The 26,340-nt window shown below is 47.8% G+C and overlaps 1 protein-coding gene across 1 annotated transcript; it reads right to left on the bottom strand.

Annotated features, from left to right (window-relative positions):
* Positions 1 to 1,535: 1,535 nt before the first annotated feature.
* Positions 1,536 to 23,047, bottom strand: OXTR (oxytocin receptor). The gene is made up of 3 exons (XM_021934220.2): positions 21,978 to 23,047; positions 20,017 to 21,339; positions 1,536 to 6,175 (listed from the first exon to the last, which is right to left on the bottom strand). Exons 2-3 carry the CDS (start codon positions 20,936 to 20,938, stop codon positions 5,928 to 5,930), a joined length of 1,170 nt encoding a protein of 389 aa, XP_021789912.2. The 5' UTR covers positions 20,939 to 21,339; positions 21,978 to 23,047; the 3' UTR covers positions 1,536 to 5,927.
* Positions 23,048 to 26,340: the final 3,293 nt, after the last annotated feature.

The following is a 26,340-nucleotide window of genomic DNA, read 5'->3' as shown; positions in this document are numbered from 1 at the left end:
TCCCCTAATTCTATCTGACCTTTTTTTTTCTTTTCATGTAACGCCCATTTAAGTCTCATATAATTAAGGTTCCACAGCACTTGTCAGGTTTTCGGAGACATTATTCATGCCTGGCCATGAGCCCAGTGGTCTTGGGAGGTGGTGTGGTGAAGTGGACCGCACACAGCTTGGGAACTAGGATGCAGGCAGCCTTGGTTCCAGTCCTGCTTCTGCTCCTGGTTGCCTTCTCCGCCTCAATTCATCATCCACAAAATGATCTCTAATGTGCATTTTGGCTCCAAAATTTTACCCTATTTTGGTTTTCTCCTAACATCTTATGTAAATTTCAAACACAGAGAAAAGTTGAACAGCTACCTACCCATCTAGGCTCTACCATTAACATTTTTCTACGCCAACTTTCTCACGTCCCTATCCATCTATCCACCCCTCTCCATCCCACAAATCTCGTCTTTATGCATGTTTAAATATGTTGCAGAGATCAGTATATTTCACCCCCAAACACTTCATCATTCATCCCTTGTTTCTGCAGATGAGAAAGTTACAGTCCAGAGAAGTCAGCAACCTTGCCAAAAAGCGCCCACCTAGCCAGCATTATCGCTGTGGCTCCAGCCTGCCGCCTCTGCTCTCCCTTGGGGCTCTTCCACATTGTCGGGGGCTCAGCAGGCCTAGGCTCCCCCCGCTGAAAAGGATTAAGGCTGATGTTACTTATGTCTTCCTCAAAGGGCCTGCCCTTTCAAATGTGTCTTGAAATCATGAGGCCATCCGTTTCAGCCTTGGAATCTTGGGTTATGTAGAGAATTTGCCATCTTGGTATTTGTTATAACTGGATTTGACGATGACTCCAATTTTTCAAGCTCACTCTCTTTCTCTAAGGGCAGACTATGGTCGGTGCTTAATTACCCACAAAGTTCACAGAACTGGAGGCAGGACACACATCTGAGATGCATGGGTGTCCAAGGAGTTCTTCTCCCTGCAGGAATCCTCTTGAGAAGTAGCAGGCAGAAAATCACATTGAGGGTATGATGAGAACGGGCCTGAGGCAGGAGGATGGAATTCCCTCTCCTAAGATACATAGGGACCACCAGGGACTCCTGTTTAAAATGCAGGTTCCAAAGCTCTAGCTCCAGAGTTTGATTCAGTAGTGGGGCCCAGGAATCTGCATTTTAACACAAACTCATTTGTGATGCTGCAGATGGCTCCCAAATCCACTTTTAAGAAATATGTGTTAGTAGTTCCTTCAAGGTAACAGTCTAGAATCCTATTATCCCCAGAGTTCAACTGTGGTTCAGAGCAGGTTTGGGGACAACATACAAATGTTTGTTCCTGAATCTTAGGGCATCTTCCCATAGAACTCTGACAAGTGAGTGCACCTGTGATTCCAGAGAATGGGACCAGGGTCCCCTTCCACACCCTGCCACAGTCCATGCACCTGTGCCATAATCAGGCCAATAGCTCTGAAGTCCTGCAGGGATCTGGGTTCTACAAGCCACGTGTTCCAGTCACCGTTCTTGGGAGGAAGAACGGGGACAAAGCAATGTATGGAAACAAATGTTTATTAAGTGCAGTCTCTATCAAGCAGCTAATGAAGCAGACACCTTATGATCAGCCATGCCATTCACCAACTGGCACAGTTACAGAGGAGTGCCAGAGCAGGTCACCACAGTAGAACAAAATCAAGGTGTTCACATTTTGCCTTAAGTGGCGTTTCATTGCTATTGAATACAAAAAGGGTTAAACACTTTGAAACCAGGATTTTCTTAAAAGACAGCCTGCATTGTCCCTTTACATTTCCTGAAGTGGCAAAACATAGACTCAACCCAAAAGGGGACCAAAGTATGTGTCAGATATTTTTTCAGCGCCTAAAGAAATAAGACTCAGAGTTTCCACATTCACTTTTGATGATCAGAGCCATGAAACATTGCAGAAGACAATCTGCAGCTCCCACTTCCTGGCAACCCCAGCCATGCATATGGTTGTAAACAAGTCTGAAACTGTAGGGAAAGGTGGTTGGGAGACCTCAGGCATGAGGTCTGGGGAGGAGGCCAAAAACAACTGAGCCTGAGGTAGCGTTCAGAACCCCTGTGCTCATTTTTCTAGGCTTTATTTGGGGAAAGACTAAGAAATGGTGAAAATGCTCTCAAGGAGATCCAATGGGACTATTGAAATTGAATGTCACTTATTTGCCATAAAAGAGACTCCTGTGCATAATGAGACCCAGCGTACCCACCAGAGCTTTCACATGAAGAGAATGACAAAGCATCCCACTTGGTTCTGATGTCCTATAATCTCATAACTCCAGGGTTTCTAGGAAGGCTGTGCTCCTGGTCAGAAAATCTACTGTGAGTTGCTGTCTATACCTAGTGGCCCTGTTGGCTCCTAGGATGGCAACTTCCCTGGGACCAGCAGAGACCTCGGGTATCTCTGGCTGGTGGGCAAAGAGGCATGGATGCTAACAGACACCACTACTGCTGCATTTGCACCCAGAGCACACGAGTGTTCCAGTACATGGGCACAGAGGCCCCAGAACAGCATCCTGTTAGCTTCCCAAAGAGCAAGGACTGGCTGGTGCTGACGCTCTTCATGCATGTCCCAGCAACACTGAGCAGTGCCTTGCAGTTCAAAGATGATACTATCTTCAATCTCCAGGTAATACTGAAGACCTTGTGCTAAATCCTTAGACTTTGAACATGGACATTTCGGTGCATGTCTCTCTTCTCCCAGAACATTTAGACAACGCTAGCTCATTCTATTGTGTGTGTATGCGCATGTGTGTGGCTATGTGGCTACTGCAGCATGGAGGAAGAAGAAAGTGTGTTATAAAGAGAGAGAATGGATCTGTGGCCTTTGAGAGTGCTCCTGCTGTATCCTAGTAAGTACAACAATGTGTCTGGAAACTTAAAAGGCGCCCCACCATGCACTGAGCTGGCCAGTCCCTGACAGTAAACCTCTGATCAATAGTGTCCTGTATTTAGTGACAAAGTATTTCTTAGACGTGTTCATGTCCTAACCTCAAGGCTGAGAGGACATTTGAGAACATGTTCACTAAGTAAGAAAAACCTCTGACACCCCTAGTGAATTTCTATTTTATATAAAACATAACAACCTGTAGCTACAAGGCATCACTTGTGCCTTTACAAAGTAGGGATATTATCATTGCTGTTACTTTTTGCCAAATAGAGACATCATCTCTTGCAGCAAAATCGAGTGAGAAAACCACGAGATCCCTCTCAAGCCATGAGCCACATAGAGAAATGAAAGCTCGAGAGGCAAGAGATTCCAAGGAATTCATCTGTCAAGCTGGCCTTCTCTGAATTCATCTGCTGAACATTTTTTTGTTTATTTTTATTTTTTTAAAGTTCATTGGCTTTTAGTATATTGTCAAAATCGTGCACCATCACCACTAATTTCAGAACATTTTCATCACCCAAAAAAGAAACCCCAAACCCTTAGTAGTCACGCCTCATCTCCCACAGCCTCCAGGCCCTGGCAAACACTAATCTATATTCTCTCTATATAAATATTCGTCCATAAAAATTTGTCCATTTTAGACATTGCATTTCAATGCAATCAGACAACATGTGGTCTTTTGCAACTGGCTTCTTTCACTTAGCATAATGTTTTCAAGGTTCATCCACGTTGTGGCATGTGTCAGTACTTCATTTCTTTTTAGAGTTTAATAATGTTCCATTGTATGGATAGACCACATTTTATTTCCCATTCATCAGCTGATAGACATTTGGGTTGTTTCCAGTTTTTGGCTATTACAAATAATGTTGCTATGAACATTGGTGTACAAGTTTTTGTGTGTATGTGTGTTTTCATTTCTCTTGGGCAAATACCTAGGAGTGGCATTTCTGGGTCATGTGGTCACTCTATGTTTAATTTTGTGAGGTACTGCCAAACTGTTTTCCAAAGCAGGTGCACCATTTATGTTCCCACCAACAATTTAAATTTCTACCAGTTTCTCTACATCCTCACCAACACTTGTTGTTGTCCATCTTTTTATTGTAGCCATCCTAGTGATTGTAAACTGGAATCTCATTGTGGTTTTGACTTGCATATCCCTAATGAATAATAATGTTGAGTATTTTTTCATGTGTTTATTAGCCATTTGCATATCTTTTTGGAGAAATGTCTATTGAAATCATTAGCCCATTTTTAAAATTGATTTATTTTTCTCATTGTTGTGTTATAAGAGTTATTTCTATATTCCAGATACAAGTCCCTTATCATATATATGACTTGCAAATATTTTCTACCATTCTGCAGGTTATCTTTTCACTTTCTTGATAGGGCCTTTTGAATCACAAAAGCTTCAAATCTTGATTAAGTCCAATTTACCTATTTTTCCATTGGTTGCTTGTGTCTTTGGTGTCATATGTAAGAAACCACTGCCTAATTCAAGGTTACAAAGATCTAAGTCTATGTTTCTTTCTAAGATTGTCTAGTTTCAGTTCTTATATTTAGATCTTGGATGCATTTTGAGTTGATTTTTGCACATGGTGTGAGTAAAGGTCCAACCTCATTCTTTGGCACATGCATATCATTGTCTCAGTGCCATTTGTTGAAAAGACTCTTCTTTCTCTATTGAATTGTCTTGGGAACCTTGTCAAAAATCAATTGACCATAAGTATAAGTGTTCATATCTGTACTCTTTATTCTACTCTGTATGTCTATCCTTAAACCAGTAACACACTGAGCTGATTACTGTGCCTTTATCATAAATTATGAAATCAGAAAGTGTGATTCCACCAACTTTGTTCTTTTTCAAGGCTTATTTGGCTATTCTGGGTCCCTTGCATTTCTTTATGAATTTTGGGACTAGCTTATCAATTTCTGCAAAGAAGCCAGCTATGATTTTCATAAGGATTGCACTGAATCTGTATGTCAATTAGGATAATATTGCCATCTTAACAATACTAAGTCTGATCCGTGAACACAGGATGTCTTTCCATTTATTTAAGCCTCCTTTAATTTCTTCCAAATTTTGTAGTTTTCAGTCTTGCACTTGTTTTGTTAAGTTGATTCCTATTTTATTCTTTCTGATGCTATTATAAATGGAATTATTTAACTTTGTTTTCATATTGTTTGTTGTTAGTATAAAGAAATACAATTCATTTTTGTATATTGATCTTGTATCTTGAAACCATGAGGAACTTGCTTATTAGTTCTAATAAGCTGTGTGTTTGTGTGTGTGTGTGTGTGTGTGTGTGTGTGAATTCCTAGAATTTTCTATATACAAAACGGTGTCATCTGCAAATAGTTTTACTTCTTCTTTTCCAATCTGGATGCATTTATTTCTTTTTCTTTCCCAAACACTTCTTAAACATTAGCTTCTTAATCGTTTTTAACCCAAGTTCTAATTGGTCCGCTGTGCCAGATGGTCTTACAAGGTAATTCCCTTCTAGTGCTACCCTCTGACAAGTTGGTCCCCAAGGACCCCAGCATTTGTTCGCTTAAAGGCAAATACACTTTGAGGTCAGGAGGATCTTAACACCACCCTCCCCATCTGAAGTCCCAACCCCACTCCTTACCCCAAGTCCAGAACACTGGACTTCCTGACTCAATTGGTCACCAATCCTATATTTCCTGCTTTTCACAATAGCCCGGAATAAAGAAGTAAAAAGATACTGGCGTGAAATTGCAAGTCCAGGAGAAAAAATAAGCCACCCACTGCCCAGGGTAGCAGTGGGTTCAGGGTGGCAGAAGTACGTGTAGGAGGTGAGGGGGTTGCCTGATGGCTGAGTCCCCCTATCATCTCCCATCATGGAGACCACTCTCTACCCCACTGAAGCCACCCCAAGGAGTGGAGGGATACAAACTGATAGGTATACCTTACACACAAACATACGCCATCACCTAGGGGCAGACCACTTATGCCAGCACAGCCCGAACCTCAGGAGGCAGCCCTGGCCCAGGCTGGTAGGTCACGCCGTGGATGGTTGGGAGCAGCTCCTCTGGCTGGAGCTGCGATGGCTCAGGACAAAGGAAGACGAGTTGCTCTTTTTGCTGGTACTTGTCTCTCCTAGGCGGTTGCCCTTTAGGTAGCTGGTGGAGCAGCACAGGAAGCGCTGCACGAGTTCGTGGAAGAGGTGACCCGTGAACAGCATGTAGATCCAGGGGTTGCAGCAGCTGTTGAGGCTGGCCAGGAGCATGACGATGATGAAGGCCGAGGCTGAGGGGGTGGGGGCAGGAGAAAGGAGAACAGGGCATTAATTAACACTGGAGACACTTCCAGACCTATCTGACTTAAACACCATTTCCTGAGTGACAGGCTTGTCCAAGTACTACATCCCGAATCACAAGATGAGGTACTAAAGAGGCAAAGTTTGTCTTCCTTCTTCCTCCTTGTGCTGGACATGCTCTCAGGCTGTCCTCCAAACCCTCCCCACCAGGCTCACCCCAGGCTTGGAACTGTCCCTGCCTTTCTCTCACCAGCAGCTTTCCCACTGCCTACCTCCCTCTATCTATCACAGCCACCTTTTCATGCATCACTCACCCAACCAGTGTTGAGTGCCTACAACTTCCAGCGTCTACAAGCACAGCACCCAGAAGCTGCAACACCCAGTTTTCATGCTAGCCTCACCAGCGCCTAGTTACTTGAGTCCCTAAGAAGCTTCGGTTTCCTAATCTTTAAGTGGGCATAAGGACAGTGCCCAAACCTCTGAGGACTGCTGCTAGGATTAAAGAGTGCCTGATACACAGTGAGTGCCCAATAAATGATGGCTGCTATCATGACCATCTGCCGGACAAATCAATCAAATAAAATGAGAAACACCATGATGTGGACATCTTGTGAGTTAGGTAGTCATAGGAAGCGGGTGCCGCTGTGAGAGTCATAGCCGGCCCCACAAACGGGGCATGTGAGCTGATTCCCGAAGATGCCTATGGTTTTTCCAGGCAGAGCAGGGAAGAAATGTGCTCCAGGCAGAAGGAATGGCACCAGCAAAGGCGTGGCAGCAAGAAAGTGTATGACATCTTCACAGCTGATCAACTGTGGAGATGATCAAAGCATCTCCATGAAGCTATGCCTAAGAGCACTACTTCAGCATGACAATAAGACTCATGGAGGAAAAAGAAAGTGACATGAAAATTATCTGAAGCACTCTGTAAAGGCTATTATACTGAGGACTCATGGAGTTGCAGTCGAAATTAATGATCAGAAATCAGCTTCAAAACATTGCCTGTCACAAACCGAAACTTCAAGGAGGAAGAAAAAATTCCTAATTCTAGGTACTTCTGAGCACAGGGATAAAAATCTGGCTTCTTTCAATGGCCTTAAATCTGAACAATCAGACATCTCCTGATGACAGACAAGGCCAGGCAACATCTCCAGAAACCTACAAGGAAAACAGCTAGGAATTCTGTTCAGCCACCTCCTTGTGTGTGAAGGCAACTGCAAGAAGGTGCGGAAAATCCACTAGTCTTCTTTCTGTCTGCTCTGCAAAATTTTTCGACAAATAACTCTAGAGTTCAAGAGCTAAATCCAGGGAAGGACTCTTCACTGGGGATGCTAGAGAGGTGCAAAATCTAGATGTGGCCGCTGATGAAGAGAACAGAGATGTTTATCAGCAAAGTCTTCAAGCACCAAGGAAAGAAAGGTAGTTGGTTGTTGGTAAGTCTACATGAGTGGCTCTCAAAGTGGGCTCCCCCACCCAGAGCGACACATCACATGGGAACTTGCTGGAAATGCACATTCTCAGGCCCCACCCCAGAACTACCCTCTGGAGGTAGGGCTCAGGAATGTTGTAATTCTAATGCGCCCTCAAGGTTAAGAACCACTGGTCTAATTAATTGGTGCACCTGTTGGAACAAAAGCAAGCTACGACAGACAGAAAACAAAATTCCTGCAAAAGAGAGTTTTTAGAAAGCAAAGAATGGAAATTTAACTCTTAGTACTAGAATAATAAAGAATAGAAAAGAGGAAAAGTGAAAGAAAAATGACCAATATTACTAAATTCCTTGCTTTTAACAAAAAATATTTTGTTAAGAAATTTGCTTTGATTTGGATGGATAAGAAGATGAATTTAAGTTAGAAACTCTGGTGCAATATGTCACCAACAATATTAAAATTCACCCACAAGACTAAAAACAGAATGTCTTAGAAATAATGAAAGAGGCAAAAATCAACATGCAACATGCAAAAGTCAACATTTACAAACTACCAACCACAAAGGGAAGGACATAGGTATATAAAGCTTTGCAATGAGATAGAAGGAAACATGAGGAATGAAGTTAACAGAAAGACACCGTGTTTTGCCTAGTTGGACACAGTTATTTGGCACAATCTTACCTGTTCATGTAAGCCATTGGTCTCACTCTTTACTCTTTGGATCTTTCCAATTTTTTAACCTACTGTTTTTTAAAAAAACTACAGAAACATCAACAACAAAGAAGAAAAGAGTTAATGAATTCCTAAGTAGCCACCAATCCTTCTGCCTCCAAGAGGCCGGTGTGGGTGGGAGAAGTCTAACTAGCAACTCTGATCCCACCTGGTGGCCACAGACACGAGTGACCTCGAGTGGGTCCTCAGGGGATGAAGGGCCCTCTCTAAGCTGAACCTGCTCATGTCAAGTCACCAACACTAAGGGCACATTTGGCTGTTCTTAATTTGTCAATATCCTAGTCATCCCAAGTCGTTAAGTTTCCAGGAACAGCACTTCAAAGCTCTACTATCACGGGGAGATCTATTTAGGAACACAAAGCAGGGACTATGGAGCATATTTCAAAGGGGTGAGGCAGCAGGAATAAAGGCCCATGGTTGAGAACAGCCAAGATCATTCAGGGACTTCCCAGGAGGCAAGAAGGGAAAGGGGGAGTTTCACAAGAGAAGAGGTTGGAAAGATGGTTTGGAACCAGATAGGAGGATCTTAAATCCAGGCAGAGTCTGCCCACTTGACTGCATGGGCAATAGGGAGCCATTGATGGTTACTGAGCAGGTGAGTGACTACGGATTCCACTTCAACCTGCTTTCTGCACTTACTCTATCTTGTTTAGGCCATAGCATTCCCCTTTCTGGTGGCAAGAAAGGCTTCACAGGATTACAGACGACTTGGAACAGAACAAAGCATGGAAAACATTGTCCTTACATTTCACATTTTCCATGTGAGGATGTGACAATGTTGACCCTCATAATCACTGCTCGAGCCTGCCCAGAAGAGTACAGTTTTCAAAGTAGCCTTACCCTCATTTTATAGATGAGGAAAGTGAAACTTAGAGAAGGAGAGTCACTTCCCCAAGGGCACACAGCAAGTCACCCTGTGTTCACACATTAATGAAGACTGATTACTTTTAAAAACAGGTTAGCATCCTCACAGGCCAGGTTGGTTCCAGTTAGTGAATCCTGTCTGTCCCAAAGCCAAGATAGAAGGTGGTTAGGCAGTTTGCCTAATGCTATCATTTGAGGGACAGAGAGCAACCTCCCTGTTCCCAAAACAAATGTGGTCCACCACTGAGAGTAAGCACTGCCCATTCCCCATTTTTGATGCTGTGGATGCTGTGGTCCCCCCTGGGCACCCATTCCTCCAGCTGCCCAAGAGCTGCCGGCCAAATGCTCACAGCTGAGCTCCTCTCTGGGCATTGCCTTTGGCCAAAAGGAGCTGCCACACCCAATGACTGCTTAGTGCAAATGTGCAAAGGCCAGGATCCATGCCTTCATCTGGGCTTCTCTGAAGGGCCATGGCCGTTCCCAGGCTACCGGGGAGACTGGCTTCCCTCCCCATTTCCGCACAAAGCAACCACAATGAAGTCAGCGCAGAGAGGAGGACCTACAAGTCCTCATGGGCCTGACCCTTCTCCGGGGTCCCTCAGGAAAGGAAGCTGTTCACAGTGGGAGCCCCTGGCCCACAGAAACACTGGCTGAGAGGCAGGGAGGAGAACCCAGGAACTCAGGATCTGCACACAAAGCCCTGGGGCCTGGATCCCCCTCCCACCTAATCACTCTCTGAACTACATCTACTGCCTGAGCCTCAGTTTCCTTATCTGTAGTATGGAGGCAGTAATCATAAGGCTATTGAGAAAATGAAAAAAAAAATTAAAGATAGTGTAAAAGGGCGTTGTGACTGGCAAAGTGTTTTTTCAAGTAATTGTTATTAATATTAGTATTAATGCTTGTGAGCTATGACCAACTACAGCAATTCTTTACAATCCAAGCCTGGAGACTCCCAATCCCAGAACAATTAGAGAAATCATCTTCAGCCCATTTTCCCTACACTGCTCAAAAGCTAAAAAAAAAAAAAAAAAAAAATCAAACCCCAGAGCCCTCGGATTGAATTACTTGACAAGAAAGGAACTCTAACAGTCAATTTTGGAAAAACTTATTCTACCAGTGACCTAGAAATCCAAAAGGGAAGGTTGCTGCAACGGTGGGCAGAAGCAGGATCTCAGGGTCTTCGATGGAAGAGCCAGTTCTAATCATGTCTCTCCCACTTGCCTGCCATAAAAATCACATCTAGCCCCACGATCGAGCCCTGAGTATGCCAGGACTGCAAACTTCCTCTCTCCCATCCTTGCTGGGAAGGGAGGATGAAGAGGAGATGCTGTGCAGCCGGACTCCCCGGGGGCTGCTGGTCTCATGCTTGTGGCATTTCTTGGAGGAGGAAGAGGTCAGACATCTATCCTTTCATTCTGCCTCCACTCCATGCCATGCACTGAGTAGGTGCTGGGATCTAAGGGCAGTCCCTGCCCTCAAGTGATTTCCAGACTCAGGATGAGAGAGACTGAAAAGACCAGCAGAATATTAAACAGGGGGTAAAGCATTTGGGGAAGGGGCTGCTGGGCACAAGGCTGAGGACTAGGGGTGGTTTTCAAGTGCAGTCTCTTATGTGCCAAGTGGGGTACATGAGCAGAAACAGCCACACACCAAACGCCAATATCCCCTGCTGGGCAATTCTGCTCCTGGGAGAATCAACTCTGCATTTCTACGTGGCAACATGATTCATGGAGGGGTGGGAGGCAGAGGTCTACGTTCCATCCTTCCCAGCCTGGCTTTCCTCAAGCCCCAGGAACTCCCCTGTTCGGATTTCCCGGCACTCTCTCCACCCCAGTACTGAAACCCCAAATTAGCCCAGAACAGCTGACAGGCAGCTGGCCATGGCCTCTCTGGGCTGTGCTGTTCCTGAGGCTACTGGCACGTTTCACATGACTCAAAGACGTACAGTCGAGATTGGCTGGGTCAAAGCAAGCCCGTCAACTTTACAAAAGGCCTGCACTTGAGAAACCAATCATTTGCTACGGGGCCTCCCCAGAGTACCAGGAATTCAGACGTAAGTCTCTTATTCCTACAGGACCGTGTGGGCATCTGGGAACAAAACTATGGAAGACCCTTTCTTAAGAAAATGATTTTTGAATGTATGCTTATAGAAAGATTGAGTCACAATATATACTATAGGGTGCCTTCTTAGAAAAGATTTTTCTAAAAATCACAGATGTGTGATCAGCCTGTGTAGCGCAAGGTCTGGGTGAAGAGCCAAACGGGCGGGCTACAGAGTTGAAAATGGGTTTCTCCCACAGCACTGCTCCAATCTGGTAGGTGTGCTGGACTCACTGGGCTGGGCCTGAGAATAACCATATTCTGGAAGAAGACAAGCCAGGGCCTTCCTGCAAACGACCAGCCCTTCGCTACCCTTCAAGGAATGACAAGGCCCTCCAGCCAAACTGGACCACATGTGTAAAGGCAAACAGTGAGTGCTGGTAAAAGATAATATATTAAAGCTTTGCTGCTCAAAGTGTAGCCAGTGGCTGGCTACAGGGCATCTGATAGGCATCACTTGTTTCCTGCAAAACTGCAAACTCTTGGGGCCCCACTGCAGACCTACTGAATCAGAATCTGCATTTTAACAAAATGCACATTAAAGTTTGAGCAGCTTCCTTCCAACTGGCTCAAATCTTATAGATAGGAAAGAAGAAATGAATAAAGTAACCATCCGTCGTTGTTGATCTCAGCGTGGAATGTGCATCTGCTTCTTTGCATGGTAAGCTCCTACTCATCCCTCAAAAACCCTTTTCAAATTATACTTCCCCTCTGAAACCCTCCTGCTTTCTTCCCAGGGAGACAGATCAACTAATGCCATCTCAGGGCATTTGCAGTACTTGGTAAATAAATACCTCTATAACAGCATCACCCCATCATATTGTCATTATTTTTTGATACTCTTTGGCCAGGGACTGTGTCTTATTGGTGGCTCTGTCCTTAGGCTGCTAACAGCTACTAGAAAATAGGAAGAGTTCAATAAGGAACTGAATTGAACTGAAGCATGAAATTAGAGGCAAGAGGTCCTGATAAATCAGCCACTGCTGCCGGTATCTTGGAAGGGTTACATATAATTTCCCTGCTCAACCACAGGATATGGCCTCCCAATAAGGTGACTGGACGCAAATGCAATTCCCTCTGGGAAAATTAAGTTCGCACTCAGATATGGTCAGGTGGAGAGAAAGGGAGAGAAACAGAATGAGCAAGAGTGCTGTTGGGGTGGGAGATATGGGCTGGGAGGGCAGAGGCCCATAGTCTCGAAGCATCTGGCTAAAGGGCAGGAAGCCTTAGCTCCCGGCTGAGCACAAAAGGAGATACTGGCAGAGGCTGCCCGTCAGCGCAGGAATCAGGAGTAAGGATTTGGGCCTTGGGGCTGGGACACAGGAGACCACCTGGTTACACCTCCCTCCCACCCATACCTTAGGCAAGACCCAGTCTAGGGTACCTCTAAACGAGAGCTAGAACCTTCCACCAGCCCTCCGGTCTCCTCCAGGTGAGACAGTTGTTTCTTTCCTTTTAATACTCTTGTTCCCAGTATCCGTAGACTTGCCACCATGCGCCAACTGAAACTGCAGCCCATTTGCTAAAATGCTAGGCCTGTGCCCAAAATAACTCCCACTCCATCGGCTGCGCTGACTTGCACCAGCAGGATGTTCCACCCTCTCTACAACCTAAGCCCTATTCTGAACTTCGGAAACCTGAGATTCTGAATCCTAGAAACCTGAGTTGTGGGCAGGCTCAGCCCCATACCTGAAGTGTGTGGGGCTGCCGCTCTACCTGACACTAACCGCGCAGAAACTGGGGGTGTCCCTCCCAGAGGTCTGTGGGTGTGCCCAGAACTCTGTGACCAACCTTGACCAGACTGTCCCACATTTATGCATGCTAGCATCTGGCCACAGGAGGGCAAGGGCTTGGGAGGGCCCCTTGTCAATTCTCTTCACTTGGGGGTTGACAGATGAAAGCAGAGGTTGTGTGGACAGGAGCCTGCAAAGGCATCAGTAACTGTTTTTTTGAATGAATGAGTTAGCATTCAGAGGAAGAAGCTCCTCCAAAGTGGGAAAACAGGGATGGCTTCTTGAAAGGGGCACTGGATGAGGCTGCCAAGCTCACTCATTCAGGCTGTGCACTGCACAGTTCCTAGGAACACCCTGCTCATAGACCATGAGGTAAAAGGCATCCCCTGGAGTTGTGCCACAAGGTAGCCCACACACTGGACTTGGGCTTCAAAGGATGGGAATCCACGGAAGAAACTGGGGTGGGTGTTCCCATGGCACGAACAGTATTAGCATAGGTGCAAAGGCAGCAAGGCCACAGGAACTTGTGGAAAGTGAAAAATCATCAGGCCTGGCTGGGGGTACACGAGGCAGGCTGGCCAGAGACCAGGGCAGTGCTAACAAGAGAGTATTCATTTGTTGGGTATTAGTTTAAAAAGCAGAACAGTGGGTCTAAGCCAGCAGTTCCTAACCAGGGATAACTTTGCCCCTTAGTGAACTTTTGGCAATGTCTGGAGACAGTTTTGGTGGCCACAGCTGGCAGGGAGGTTGCTAGTGGCAAGTAGCACATAGAGGATAGGAATGCTGCTAAATATCCTACCATGCACAGAACAGCTCCTCCCCGACACACATACACATATGCCAAAGATTATCCAGCCTAAAATGTCAGTAGTGCCAAAGTTGAAAAACCATACTCTAAACCAAGAAGGTGATAATGGAAAGAGAAAGCAAACTGCCCACAGGAGGCATGTGGTGCAGCTAAGATGATGGAATTGGTGGACACAGGGAGGATGCGAGCGGCGTGGCACTGAACCCAGAGTGCTGGGAGGGCAGTGCCATCAGCAGATGTGTACCTAGGTGGGTGTGTGTGTAGGTGTTGCAGGAAGAGCCCAAGATGTCAGGACCTTGGGGCCAGATAGCGGGGGAGGGCTCGACTTCCATGGATCTGGGGCAGGTCCAGCGATCTAACGAGCATCCAGGAGATCCCCAAGGTGAAGGTGTAGATCATCGGGAAAACTGCTAGCCTAGGGCGGCAGGGAGTTGGGGTAGTCATGCAGTGTGTCAGTCTCTAGAGTGAGATGACTGGGTTCCAATCCCAGCTCCATCACTTACTCAGCAGTGATCGTGGGCAGGTCACACCTCTCTAAGCCTTGGTTTCTTCATCTGTAGAAAAGCCATGATGGGCCCCTGCCTTGCTGCATTAGGGTGAGGAGCAGAAATGACCCGGGTACAGGCCTTGCTCAGAGTGGGCACTCAGTCAGTGGTGGCTGCTGTTAACAACTAATCCCACTCCTCCCTTCACCAAAGCTGAGGCCCAGAGAGGGTATCGAGTTCCATCATGAACTGTTATCCCTATTGCTCAGATGGGAATGGCAGAGGTCCAGAGGCCATCAAGAGACATTGCCCCAAATGACACAGATGGCAACAAGACCAAGTCCCAGAAGGAGACTGGCTACTTCCCAGCACTGTCTCCCGGGGCTGGGGGCTCTGGCAGGTGGGGTCTGGTGTATACGGTCTGGCTTCAGCCCCTGGGAGGGAGCCCCATGGGGTTGTCTTTGCTTTCAGAAGTTGCTAGGGCAAGGTGGTAAGGTCAGCAGGTAAGCCAGTGCCTCAGATCACACTCAGACATGCCAGCCCCGGCCACAGACCTGATCCAGCCTCCACAGACAGCGTGAGGCAGCCAGGGCACCTGCTAATCTCCTCCTGATCCAAGGCCCTCCACAACCCCTCTTCCCCTTCTCACACCTCCCGAAACCCAAACAGACAGCCATCAAATGGAAACATGATGTAACAGGGCCTCACTCAAGAGGCTGGTTTGGAGTTTGTTTTTCTTTGAGTTTTTTGGTTTTTGTTTTTTGTCTTTTTAGCTATTATTTATCAAACCTTTGGAGGGAAAAATGGAAAGTGAAATCACCTCAGGGCAGAAACCCAAAGAGAAAACATTAACATTAGCTAAGAACATAAAAGAACACACAATTACCGAATCATATAAGAGTCTGAAGTTAACTGTCCATCTCACTGTCATTTATACCCGGAAGGGCCGAGCTCATGCACGGTTCATGGCCCGGAGTGAATATCCTGTCCCAGCTCCTCCTGCCGGCCCACCATGCTCTCCACATCGCTGGGTCACCTCAAGAACAAGCCCCTCCAAGGGCCTTGGTCCCCCACACCTCAGGCACAGCATTCACAGAAGGAAAGGTGGACAGGACATGCCAGATGGTCCTCAGTCCCACGGAAACAGGGAGGGGCTGGGAAGCTCATTCTACAGATGGGGAAGCGGTTCAAACCAGGCCTCCTGTGCCTGTCAGCCTTCCTCCCGGTCCAGCGCTCCTGACAGATGTTTGGTCGCCCCCAGCGATGGGGCGCTCCTTTCTTTCCCAGGTTGCCAGTTCCGTTTTGGAGGGCTACTTAGAAAGTCCCTATTCTTCCTGAGTCCAGCTCTTCATGCCCATCCCTGCCCCGTCTCACTCACCTCCCTGCTCCCATTTTCCACGTATTTGGCAAGCACTGGTTGAGCTATCAGTGACTGTGCAGCCTTGTACCAGGCATCCCCTGGGGTAAAAGGCATCCCCTGGGGTTGTGACACAAAATAGCCACACATTGGATTTGGGCTTAACAAGTAAGGAACAGTCCACCTCTCCAGCCTTAACAAGCTTCTCTCCCACCTCCCAGCCTCCCTGTGCCTGCTGTCCACTCCCATTCCCTCCACCCAGGCTCAAGGCAAGAATCCCCACCTTGTCTATCAGGAAGGGGCCATGGGTCACACCATTTAATCCTCACAACCCCACGCAGTGAGCCATGCTATCCTTGTTACATGGAGGAGGAGGCAGAGGCTCAGAGCAGGTAAAACAACTGGCTTAAGGACACCAGACTGGGCATTTTACCACGGAGATGCTGGAAGGAGAAGACTAGAGACAGAGACCCCATATCCTGTCCACCACACTCAGCCAACATCAACCAACCCTAGAAATACGAACAGCCCCACTCTACCAAACTCCCTCCTCATCCTCATCTCCTCCCTCAGAACTGCCCCAGGGTCAGAGCCCCTGCAACCAGCAGCATAGCAAATGCCACTGGGTTCAAGGGAAAAGGCTGGTGCCAAATCTTTGGCTTTGGAATTTAATTCTGGAAGATATATAAAGGGCTCATCAAACCCTGCATGGGGCATCCAGTCTCACCAGCCTCATCAAGTCAGCACCCAACAGCATCCGGCTGCTTTGAAAAATGGATCTCATTAAATTACTCAGATGCTCCCATTGGCTCTTACTTCCGAATCACGGAAATATTTAAGCTCAAAGTTTTCCTCTTTGGTACTTATAAAAAGTAACCACGTGTAGTGCTTGTCTATACACAGAGAGACTTTATTATTATTAATAGTATTATTGCTACTATTATTGTAATATTTTTATTTTCCTTTTCTTCTCCCTACTGCCTGCTTTATCCCAGTTTCCTCATATCTTTTTTATCTTGTTGAGTTACCTAAATTTTTGCCCACCACCACACATTACTTTTGGAATAAGGTGAACTCTAAACCCATAAAGGCAGCCCTTGGTATTTGTGAAGGTGTATGAAGGAATGAAGTCGCTCAAGGGAGAGATGGAAAAGAGAGAGCAAACGCTGAAGGAGAGAGGGATTTTGGGTCCCCGGCCACCACATCTGCAGCCACCAGAGGCGTGACATCCCACCCACTCTGGCAGCCTTGATGGTGGCCATTGACTAAGCTTCCCTACCTCCCTGGGGTTTTCATGATCAAGCAGGAACAGACCCATGTGTGCCCCACCTCTCCTGCCTCCCTGTGAGCCTGCTCCACCTGCAAGCCTGACGTCACACTGTTAGCCACAGGCTCCAGTACTGGCTCCTCAGGTGACGAGTGGAGTAAGGGCCCCAGTCTAGATATTTCTGCTTCTAAATTCTGTCCTCTTGGAGAGGAAAGTGAGGCTGTGCATTAATTCCACTTTTCCGATAACAACCTCTCGAGGTAGCTTGAGTGTGGTTCTCTTTTATTCCTTCCTTAGCAGTTCCTGGTGGCCTCTGGGTTGAGAGGTATCTCGAAAGTGATGTAGACACCACTTCCATCTGCTACTTGCAATTATCCAAATTAAGGCCAAGTGGACACACGGCTGGTGTTCTAACTGAGCTCACAGCCACTCTGACCCCTGCATCCCTGAGGCCTGGGCATGATGTGGCCAGGCTGGTGGTGGCCAGAGTCCACGTCGTCACCTTGGTGTTTGATGAGGCGCTCACATCTAGACTGGGCTCCTGCTCCTGGCTGTGTGCTTGGGGTAGCGGGGAGGTCCCAGCTGCAGCAGCGTCATGAATCCCTGCCAGTCTGTGTTTGGATTCTTCTCGGCACCCGGGACAAAATGCCAAGGAGGACCAAGAGAAGCCCCGGGGTTTTCATGCAACACCCACCCTTCCCCGTGAATTCCTAAAGGAGCAAAGGGAAGTAGGACCTGAAATACTTAAAGTCCTCTTCTTTCCCTGCCCCTTGGGCTTGAGCAGGAGCCCATCTCTACTGAAGGTCTCATCCCCAGGAAAATCCTCAGAGGACCACAAACACTCAAGAGGCCTATAACCTCCACTCTGGCCAGGATCTGTGTGCGTCTGTTTTTTTCTCTCTTTTGTTTCTAAGACAAAGAAATCAATTGTTGACATGCTTTTAAAGTGTAGAAAAGATCTAAACTTCGCTTCATGGTACATGTGATGTGGGTGTTGCCCACACACTCTCCTTCTTTAGGGAGGACACACGGTGAGAAGAGGAGTACAGGTGACGGGCTGAACAGCAGGAAGCCATAGAGGAGGGAACTGGGAGGAGAGGGAAGGAGAAAAATCACCAGAGACTCGAGACATGAATGGGAGAGGCGAGGGGACCCCAAGGAGAGAGGAGCGGAATGTCTGTTGAATCAATTAACTGAATGCTGAAATGTCCTCATTCTAAAAGCAAGACACTAAGGCTCAAGGGGAATAAAGGGATCTCTCATCTAACATCTCAAAGCTAGTAAGGGCTGGAGGAGGACTAGACCCCACATCTCTCCAGCATCTACTCCAAGGGGTGCTGGTTTCACTTCCTTGACAGTTGGTGCTCGAGCTCCTCAAGACCTGGATCTGGTTTCTTCAGATCAGCCCAGGAAACAGGTGTGGCCTAAGGCCTTACTTAGAGACTTCTACTACTGGCTTTTGCCTCCAACCCCACTCCCTCATCACGTGCCCTTCGTAAGAATCCTGGCACAGGAAATGCCAGCTCTTCCTCTGACTTGCTGTGTGACCTGGTGCAAGTGCCTTCCCCTCTCTGGGCTCTAGAACCCTCTCTGTAAGGTGTGACCAGGGGCCACACAGGTTCAGTAAATATTGAATAACCAGTGTCTTGGCCACTAAAGCAAACACTGAGCTAACTGGGAGGGTTCCGTAAAGCCTGGAGTCTGTGATTTCCAGAAAGGACCAAAGCAAAGTTACCAAACTGAATGAAAGCAGCTGGCACTGAAATTTCAACTTCCCAGGTGCATGTGTTTGAAACTATTGGGCGCAGTGGTGAATGCACACAGGAATGGGACATTTGCTGTGTCTGGAGTGCAAAAAGGGTGAAAGCAAATCCTTTGGTCTTTCTTTACAAACATTTGAAGTCCCCAGCATCCAGCACGCGTTATGGAATTACCTTCAAACAAAAACTTATAAATCATTCACCACCAGCAATCACCCCTCCTGCTCTTTCCACATGAGCTACCGGAAAGGGGTTGTGGGGTAGGGAGTGATAGGAAGCTGCCTGGTGCTCTGTGCCTTGGGGACAGCCACCCAGCACCAGTCACAAACCCCAGAGCCCTAGGGTGCCTCTGTTCCTGCAAGCTTTCTCCCTAGGTCTCCCTCTTCTATGCCCTCCTCCTAGCTTTCTGGCACAGGCCAAGAATGGACAATTGCCCCACCCTCAGCCTTGTTCTCAGCAGTCCTCCAACCTGGAAGGCACATTCCCCGCCTACAGAAATCACCCAGCCTCCCCCTCAAACTTGAATGTCCCCCTCCAGGCTTTCTTCTCTTTTCCCCAAGTAGTAGAAGTGAAGTCTCAGTCCTGGGCACTCTCCTCCCTAAGCCTGCCCACCACTTCTTGCAGTACTCACCTCTCTGCATGGAGACTCATCACCTCCACTCGATGAGGGGTTCGGGGATTTGTCTTCACCTCTCCCTTGGAATCCTCTGCCCCCCAGCACCCCCTTCAACTACTAGGGGCTTGGATGGACAAATCGCCCACCCCTGCAAGGCTGTCCTTGTCCAAACCAGACTTCTTGGCTTCAAATGGATTTCTTGAACTTAAAGTGGAAGTTCAGCTTAATGTGAACTTAAACTTGAAGGAGTTTGAGCCTGGCCAGGGGTTCCAAACTTACCTCTGCCATCTCCTCCTAACTACCTCCTCCTAACCACGTGGGAAAGCAGATGGAGTCCCTTGAACCTGTTCCACCACCACAGTAAACCATACAGCCCATATGCAGCCCAAGGACTGTGCTAAAGATTTTAACTGCATTTTCTCATGGCATGCCCCTATGCCCGGTGACAGTTGGTACTTTTATCCTTATTGCCACCTCACAGATGAGAAAGTGGAGGCTCAGGGAGGTTAATTGCCCTAAGTCACTTGGCCAAGGGATGATGGAACAGTGACTCTGTGGGATTTCAAACCCTCTTATCCCCCCAGGAAGTCCACAGACCCCTGGACATTCTGAGGCAGCAAGATAAGGGCGTCCCCCAGCCACCAGGCTCCCTCCTCCTGGGTCTCCCAGCCCTGGCTACCTTCCTTGGGCGCGTTGGCATCCCAGACGCTCCACATCTGCACGAAGAAGAAAGGCGTCCAGCACACGATGAAGGCCAGCACGATGATGAAAGTCATCTTGACCGTGCGGATCTTGGCCTTGGAGATGAGCTTGACGCTGCTGACACGTGCCAGGGCCATGCGCCCCCCATCGCCAGCCGCCGCGCCCTCTGGCGCCTCTGCCGCCGCAGCTGCAGCGGTCTTGAGCCGCAAATTCTGCCAGATCTTGAAGCTGATAAGGCCATAGCAGGCAGCGAGCACGATGACCGGCACGATGTAGACAGCTAGCGTGATCCACGTGATGTAGGCCTTGGGTCCCCAGGGCTGGATGAAGACGGCCCAGCAGTCGAAGACGCCGTCAGCCACCTCGCGCAGAGAGAAGATGTGCACCTGCGGCGCGCTGGCCACCAGGCAGCCGAGCCACGTGGCGAGCACTGCCAGGCGGTCCGTGCGGCGGCGCAGCGAGCGCAGCGGCTGGCAGATGGCCAGGCAGCGGTCCAGGGACATGAGTAGCAGCAGGTAGGTGGAGGCGAACATGCCCACCACCTGCAAGTACTTGACCAGGCGGCACAGCAGGTCGGGCCCGTAGAAGCGAAAGGTGATGTCCCACAGCAACTGCGGCAGCACCTGGAAGACTGCCACCACCAGGTCGGCGATGCTCAGGTGCTTCATGAAGAAGAAGAGGCGCGAGTGCTTGTGGCGCGTGGTGCGCAGCGCCAGCAGCACACACGCATTCCCGCTCAGCGCCAGAAACAGGATGAGACAGAGCACCGCCACCTCCACGCGCGCCAGGGCCTCGTTGCGCCGCGGGGGTCCGGCGGTGCAGTTGCCCTCGGCCCCCGGCGGCGCGGCGCTGGAGTTGACTGCCTCGGTGCTCCAGTTGGCTGCGAGCTCGCCCTCCATGACCCTGGCGGCCGCGGTGCGCCCTGGCCTTCGAGCCCTTTACGGCTTGGCGCGGCGGGGCCGGATCCGGCGTGTCGGAGGGTGTAGGGGCGCCTGGGGCTCCTCCTGGAGACTCCACGGACGGATCTGCTGGGTCTACCCTGAAACAAACCGGGAGGGCCGTGAGGAGACCGCCGCGTTTCTCTTCCGACGCGGATAGGGCGTGTTTGTTCCATTCCCAGGAACCCAAGTCATCTGAAACACGGGGCACAACCGCCGGCCTCGGGTTCCTCAGCCGCCACCCCAGAAATCCCCGTTGGAGGTACCTCCTCTGAGCCACTGCAAATGAGCGGGAATCCTCTAGCAGCCACAAGCCCAGAGCCCCCAGCGTGCCAGTTCCTTGGGATGTTCAGCGGCTTCCACTGGGGGAGATGGGAGGGTCAAAATCAGCCACTTTCCTCCGAGACTGGGACTCTAAAACCAAACCACCTCCCCGAGGGATCTCCAAACTACCTACCCGCCCCACGCTCCGACCCTCAGCATATCCACCTCCCGCGGGACCCCCATACCAGCCCCTCTCCCAGTAAACGTTAATTCAAGTACTTCCTCCGGAAATCCCCAAAGAGCCACTTGCCTGGGAAACCCCAGCTCAGGGCCATCCCCGTCTAACCCCACTTTCTGAGACGCTCAGCCGTCACTACCTGAACTTCCACAGCACCTGCTTCGGTGGAAACCCGGTTCCGCAGTCCCTCCTGGGGGACCCCCTACCTCAAAGCCCAGGATGCCCAAGCGCTGTTCCCAGACCCTGGCAGAGACACTTCCCGCGGAGCTCCTCCCCAGCCCGGCAGCCTCGAAGGTTCAGGAACCCCCGGCCTGCGCTTTGGACCCAGATAATCAAGGACTCTGGGTCTCAATCCCGAGAAGTCACTTTACAATCTCTCGGAACACCACGCACTCCTCCAGGAACAAGGAGTGCGAGGCATCCCACCACCTCCACTCGGGTCCCGATGGCTCCACCGGCCCTAGCCATCCCGTCCATCCCTGCTTAGCACCCAGCTACCTGCACCGAGTCCGCAGGTGAACCTAAAGTTGACTCCCCCCAGGAAAGTTGAACGGCGACTGACGGCCCCAGTGACGCGTGCGCTCCCGGCCCGAGTTGGGATGGCCTGCCGGCAGCACCTAATGTGATGCTAGGCTGAGGTCTCTGACTCTGGAGCCTCAGTTGTAATCCCCTCGCTGCAGCCTGGCTGGTCGCCGGATGGGTACAGGAGGTGAGCGAGGAGCGCCGCCGAGGATGAGCGCGCGGACAGCGTCTGGATGCCGCGCTGTGCTCTGGGGCAGAGGCTGCACTATCGCACGGGTCCGCTAGGGGGCGGACGAGGCCAGCCGCGCAGACCCCTGCGGAGCGGGGCTGGTTCGCCCAGCGTTGGTCCCCGAGACTTAACAAACGGGTTTATTTTGCAGTGGTTTAAAACTGCGAGAGGGAGGGAACTCCTAAATAACCCGCCCGTTTCTTCCTTTCTTGGTTTGGAAGCTCCTGACTCTGAGACACATAGGAGGCTTGAATAATAATGTTTTTCCCCGGGTAGATAGTGATGAAGTTACAAAAGCATTTAAACTGATTATTTTCCAAAAATGATGTTAATTTTCAGCCTTTTCTCTCCCCCCACACCTCCAGCTTGATGTAGTGGCTTTAGCAGTGAACTCAAGTAAGTCTTTGCTTTGGAATACTTTTGTTCCTATTCCCGTTAATGAGAAATTAGAAATGGCCTCTATTCTAAGCAGTGCTGGGAGAGGCTTTATTCTTTAGGTAGTTTTAGAGGAAATTCTGAAGCATAACACTCTATCTTCATTTAAAGTGATTTTGCTTGTCTGCGGCCAAGAGCCGTTTCTTCCTCCTTGTCGTGCTTCAGAATTAAAATCCTAAATCATGCCAAAGGAAGATAAAATGTTAAAGACAGCTTCTCAGCCTCCCTGCCCCTTCTCTATTCTCAAATCATTTTTTGAAGTAATTTACAGTGGCCAAGAATTAAGTCAGAAAAAAGGCCAGGATTCAAAAGTAAACAAGGCTCCTTAAAATGCATTAAATGTGTATTTTCTCCTGACATTTCACTTCTCCCTCTTTTCATTATGTGGAGAGAATTGAGTTAGCCAAGGACTGGGTTTCCTCAATCCACAATTAGAGGCCCATGCCAGGATATCCCAGGGGCCAAACTAACAGCACCTGGATCCCAGGGTTCTAGCTGAGTAATCATTCCAGAATGGGGCTGGGAATTTTGGCAGCATTGCCAAGGGGTGGCAGGCAATATTAATCAATATTACTCAATAGTACTTATCTGCCTCGAAAATTACAGATTAAAGTTACAGATCACTCAGGTGAGAATGAAGTGACCTTGGGCAAGTCCCTTCTCTTTGGGTCTCAGTCTCCTCATATGTAAAATGAGAGGACTGGTCAAGATAGCTAATGTCTGAGGTTCTGTCCCTCTGGTTTTCTGAAATGGTATAAGCTGTGCACTCCAAGAGTTTAATCCTAGCAGGTAAAACACCCCTGCCTCACTCCATGGCTGGATGAAGGGAGATGTTTCCCTATGAGCCCCTGATTGGCAAATGTGGGAAGGAAAACACTGGGCTGTAGAACCAAGCCTGCTCTTCTTTCTCCTAGAAGACAGCTGCTTTCTAGGGAGCAAGTTTACGGAGCCACTTCGCCAAGGACAGACTCTTCTACCCTTTGTAGGGAAGCCTGCCTACCTGTGTGGTCCTTGCATAGCCGGTGAGACAGCCTAATTCTGGATTCACCTAACAGGGCTATTTAGTCTCACGCAAAAGCTAAATTATCTAATTTAGTCTTAATCTAAAAAACAAGAACAACAACAACAACAAAAAATCATAATAGTGTGATCCCCATTTCCTGTCTTTTGTTTTATTTCTCATTGTGTGCAGAAATCAGGCAGGAAACAGAGAGGTCCCCTTGAAAACTCCTAACAATGAATAAGATATGCTCCTTCACCTTTGAGCTTCAGCCAAGGAGAAAAACACATATTAGGTTGGTGCAAAAGTAATTGTGGTTCTTTTTGTTAAAAATAATGGCAAAAACTGCAATTAGTTTTGCATCAACCTAATATTTGCAGTGTGACAACAATAAATGCTGTTACAGAAGTGAGGACTGCTGGGGGCTGAGGTAATACTTTGAGACCATTTTACAAAGAGGTAGCTGGATTTCAGAGCTCCAGAATGAGTTCTCCAGGAAGCAAAGAAAAAAGGCGTACTTCTCAGAGAATGGTACAGGGGAATCACTTTGGCGTTTTGGAGGAAGGACTAAAGATGAATTGCTTGGTGCCTAGCACATTGCCAACACTTAATACATACGGTTGGCCCTGTATATCCCTGTACTTGTGGGTTCAGTGGATTCAAACAATCATGGATTGAAAATATTCAGGAAAAAAAAATCCTCAAAGTTCCAAAAAGCAAAAATTGAATTTGCCATGTGCCACCTACAACACTGAATGCACACAAATGCAGTGATGAGTGACATTGCATTAGGTATTACAAGTAATCTTGAGATGACTTAAAGTATGTGAGAGGATATGCACAGGTTATATGCAAATACTGCTTCATTTTGTATCAGGAATTTGTGTATCTTGAACCAATCCCCCATGGATACCAAGAGATAACTGTACTTATTGATGCTAAAGGATCTTCAAGGTCATGTAAAGTAAAGGAGAATGGGTTTTATTCTGTAACCCAACATTCCCCAAAATGTGGGATAGAATACTTTCTGATAGTGTTAAATGTGAATTTAATATTCAGTGATACTGAATAACATAGGGAGGAAATTCAGTTCTCAGTTCTGTTTCTTTCCTTTTGACGTCAGCAAAGAGAAAGTCTGACATAAGAAAAATCGCAAAGGTGCTAGTGCAAAGATGACTGAGGTTAGAAGGCATTGATGGGGAAGGTGGGGCACCTGGAAGGACTGCAAGCAAAACAACGTACTCAGATCTGTACTTGGTGACAGAATGCTGGTAGCCACAGGGAAGATGGGAAAGGAGATACTGGCATTATGAAGGCCTTGCAGATCCAGGCAAGAGATGCTGTAGGCATGGACCAAAGACATGACATTAGAAGAACAGAACTTCCAAAGAAACAGAACCATTGGGATGTATATATGTAGAGAAAGAGAAGGAATTGGTTCATGTGTTATGGAGGCTGGCAAGTCCAAAATCTTCAGAGTGAGCTGGCAGGCTGGAGACCCAGGGAAGAGCTGATTTTGCAGGTCAAGTCCAAAGGTCCTCTGCTGCGGAATTCCTCCTTGCTCAGGGAGGTCAGTCTTTTGTTCCATATAGACCTTCAACTGATTGGATAAGCCTACCAACGTTATGGTGGTGATCTTTACTCCAGATGTTAATCTCATCCAAAAACACCCCCACAGAAACACCCAGAATATTTGACCAAATATCTGGGCACCATGGCTCAGCCAAGTTGACACATAAAATGAACCATTGCAGACAGAGATTCAGCAATTCCTGATTTACAAATATCCTTATCTGAGTATCCAGGCATCTTTTTTTTTTTATTATTTTAAGTTCTGGAGTTCATGTACAGGATGTACGGGTTTGTTACATAGGTAAATGTGTGCCATGGTGGTTTGCTGCACCTATCAACCCATCACCTAGGTGTTAAGCCCAGCACACATTAGCTATTTTTCCTGATGCTCTCCTTCCCTCCACCCCCATGACAGGCCCCAGTGTGTGTTGTTCCCCTCCCTGTGTCTGTGTTCTCATCATTCAGCTCCCACTTGTAAGTCAGAACATGTGGTGTTTGGTTTTCTGTTCCTGTGTTAGTTTGCTGAGGATAATGGCTTCCAGCTCCATCCATGTCCCTGCAAAGGACATGATCTTGTTCCTTTTTATGGCTGCATAGTATTCCATGGCATATATATACCATATTTTCTTTATCCAGTCTATCATTGATGGGCATTCCATGGGTCGATTCCATATCTTTGCTATCGTGAATAGTGCTATGGTGAACATACACGTGCAGGTATCTTTACAATAGAATTATTTATATTCCTTTGGGTATATACCCAGTCATGAGATTGCTGGGTAAAATGGTCTTTCTGGTTCTAGGTCTTTGAGGAATGGCCACTCTATCTTCCACAATGGTTGAACTAATTTGCATTCCCACCAATAATGTAAAAATGTTCCTATTTCTCCAGATTCTTTACAGCACCTGTTGTTTCTTGGCTTCTTAATAATCACTATTCTGACTGGCATGAGATGGTATCTTATTGTGATTTTTATTTGCATTTCTCTAATGATCAGTGATGTTGACCTTTCTTTCATATGTTTGTTGGCCACACAAATGTCTTCTTTTGAGAAGTATCTGTTCATGTCCTTTGCCCACTTTATAATGGGGTTGTTTTTTTC

The sequence above is a fragment of the Papio anubis genome, chromosome 2 (genome assembly GCF_008728515.1).
Source record: "Papio anubis isolate 15944 chromosome 2, Panubis1.0, whole genome shotgun sequence".
In the NCBI taxonomy this organism is placed as follows: domain Eukaryota; kingdom Metazoa; phylum Chordata; class Mammalia; order Primates; family Cercopithecidae; genus Papio; species Papio anubis.
Note: the sequence above shows the minus strand (reverse complement) of the source record. Positions and strands in the feature narration are given on the sequence as shown.

Excerpts from the sequence above, each read along its gene's own strand:
- OXTR (XM_021934220.2), bottom strand. The coding sequence starts at position 20,938 with ATGGAGGGCGAGCTCGCAGCCAACTGGAGCACCGAGGCAGTCAACTCC. Across the intron at positions 6,176-20,016 it reads TGCCAACGCGCCCAAGGAAG|CCTCGGCCTTCATCATCGTC; the intron begins GTAGCCAGGGCT and ends CCACCCCCTCAG.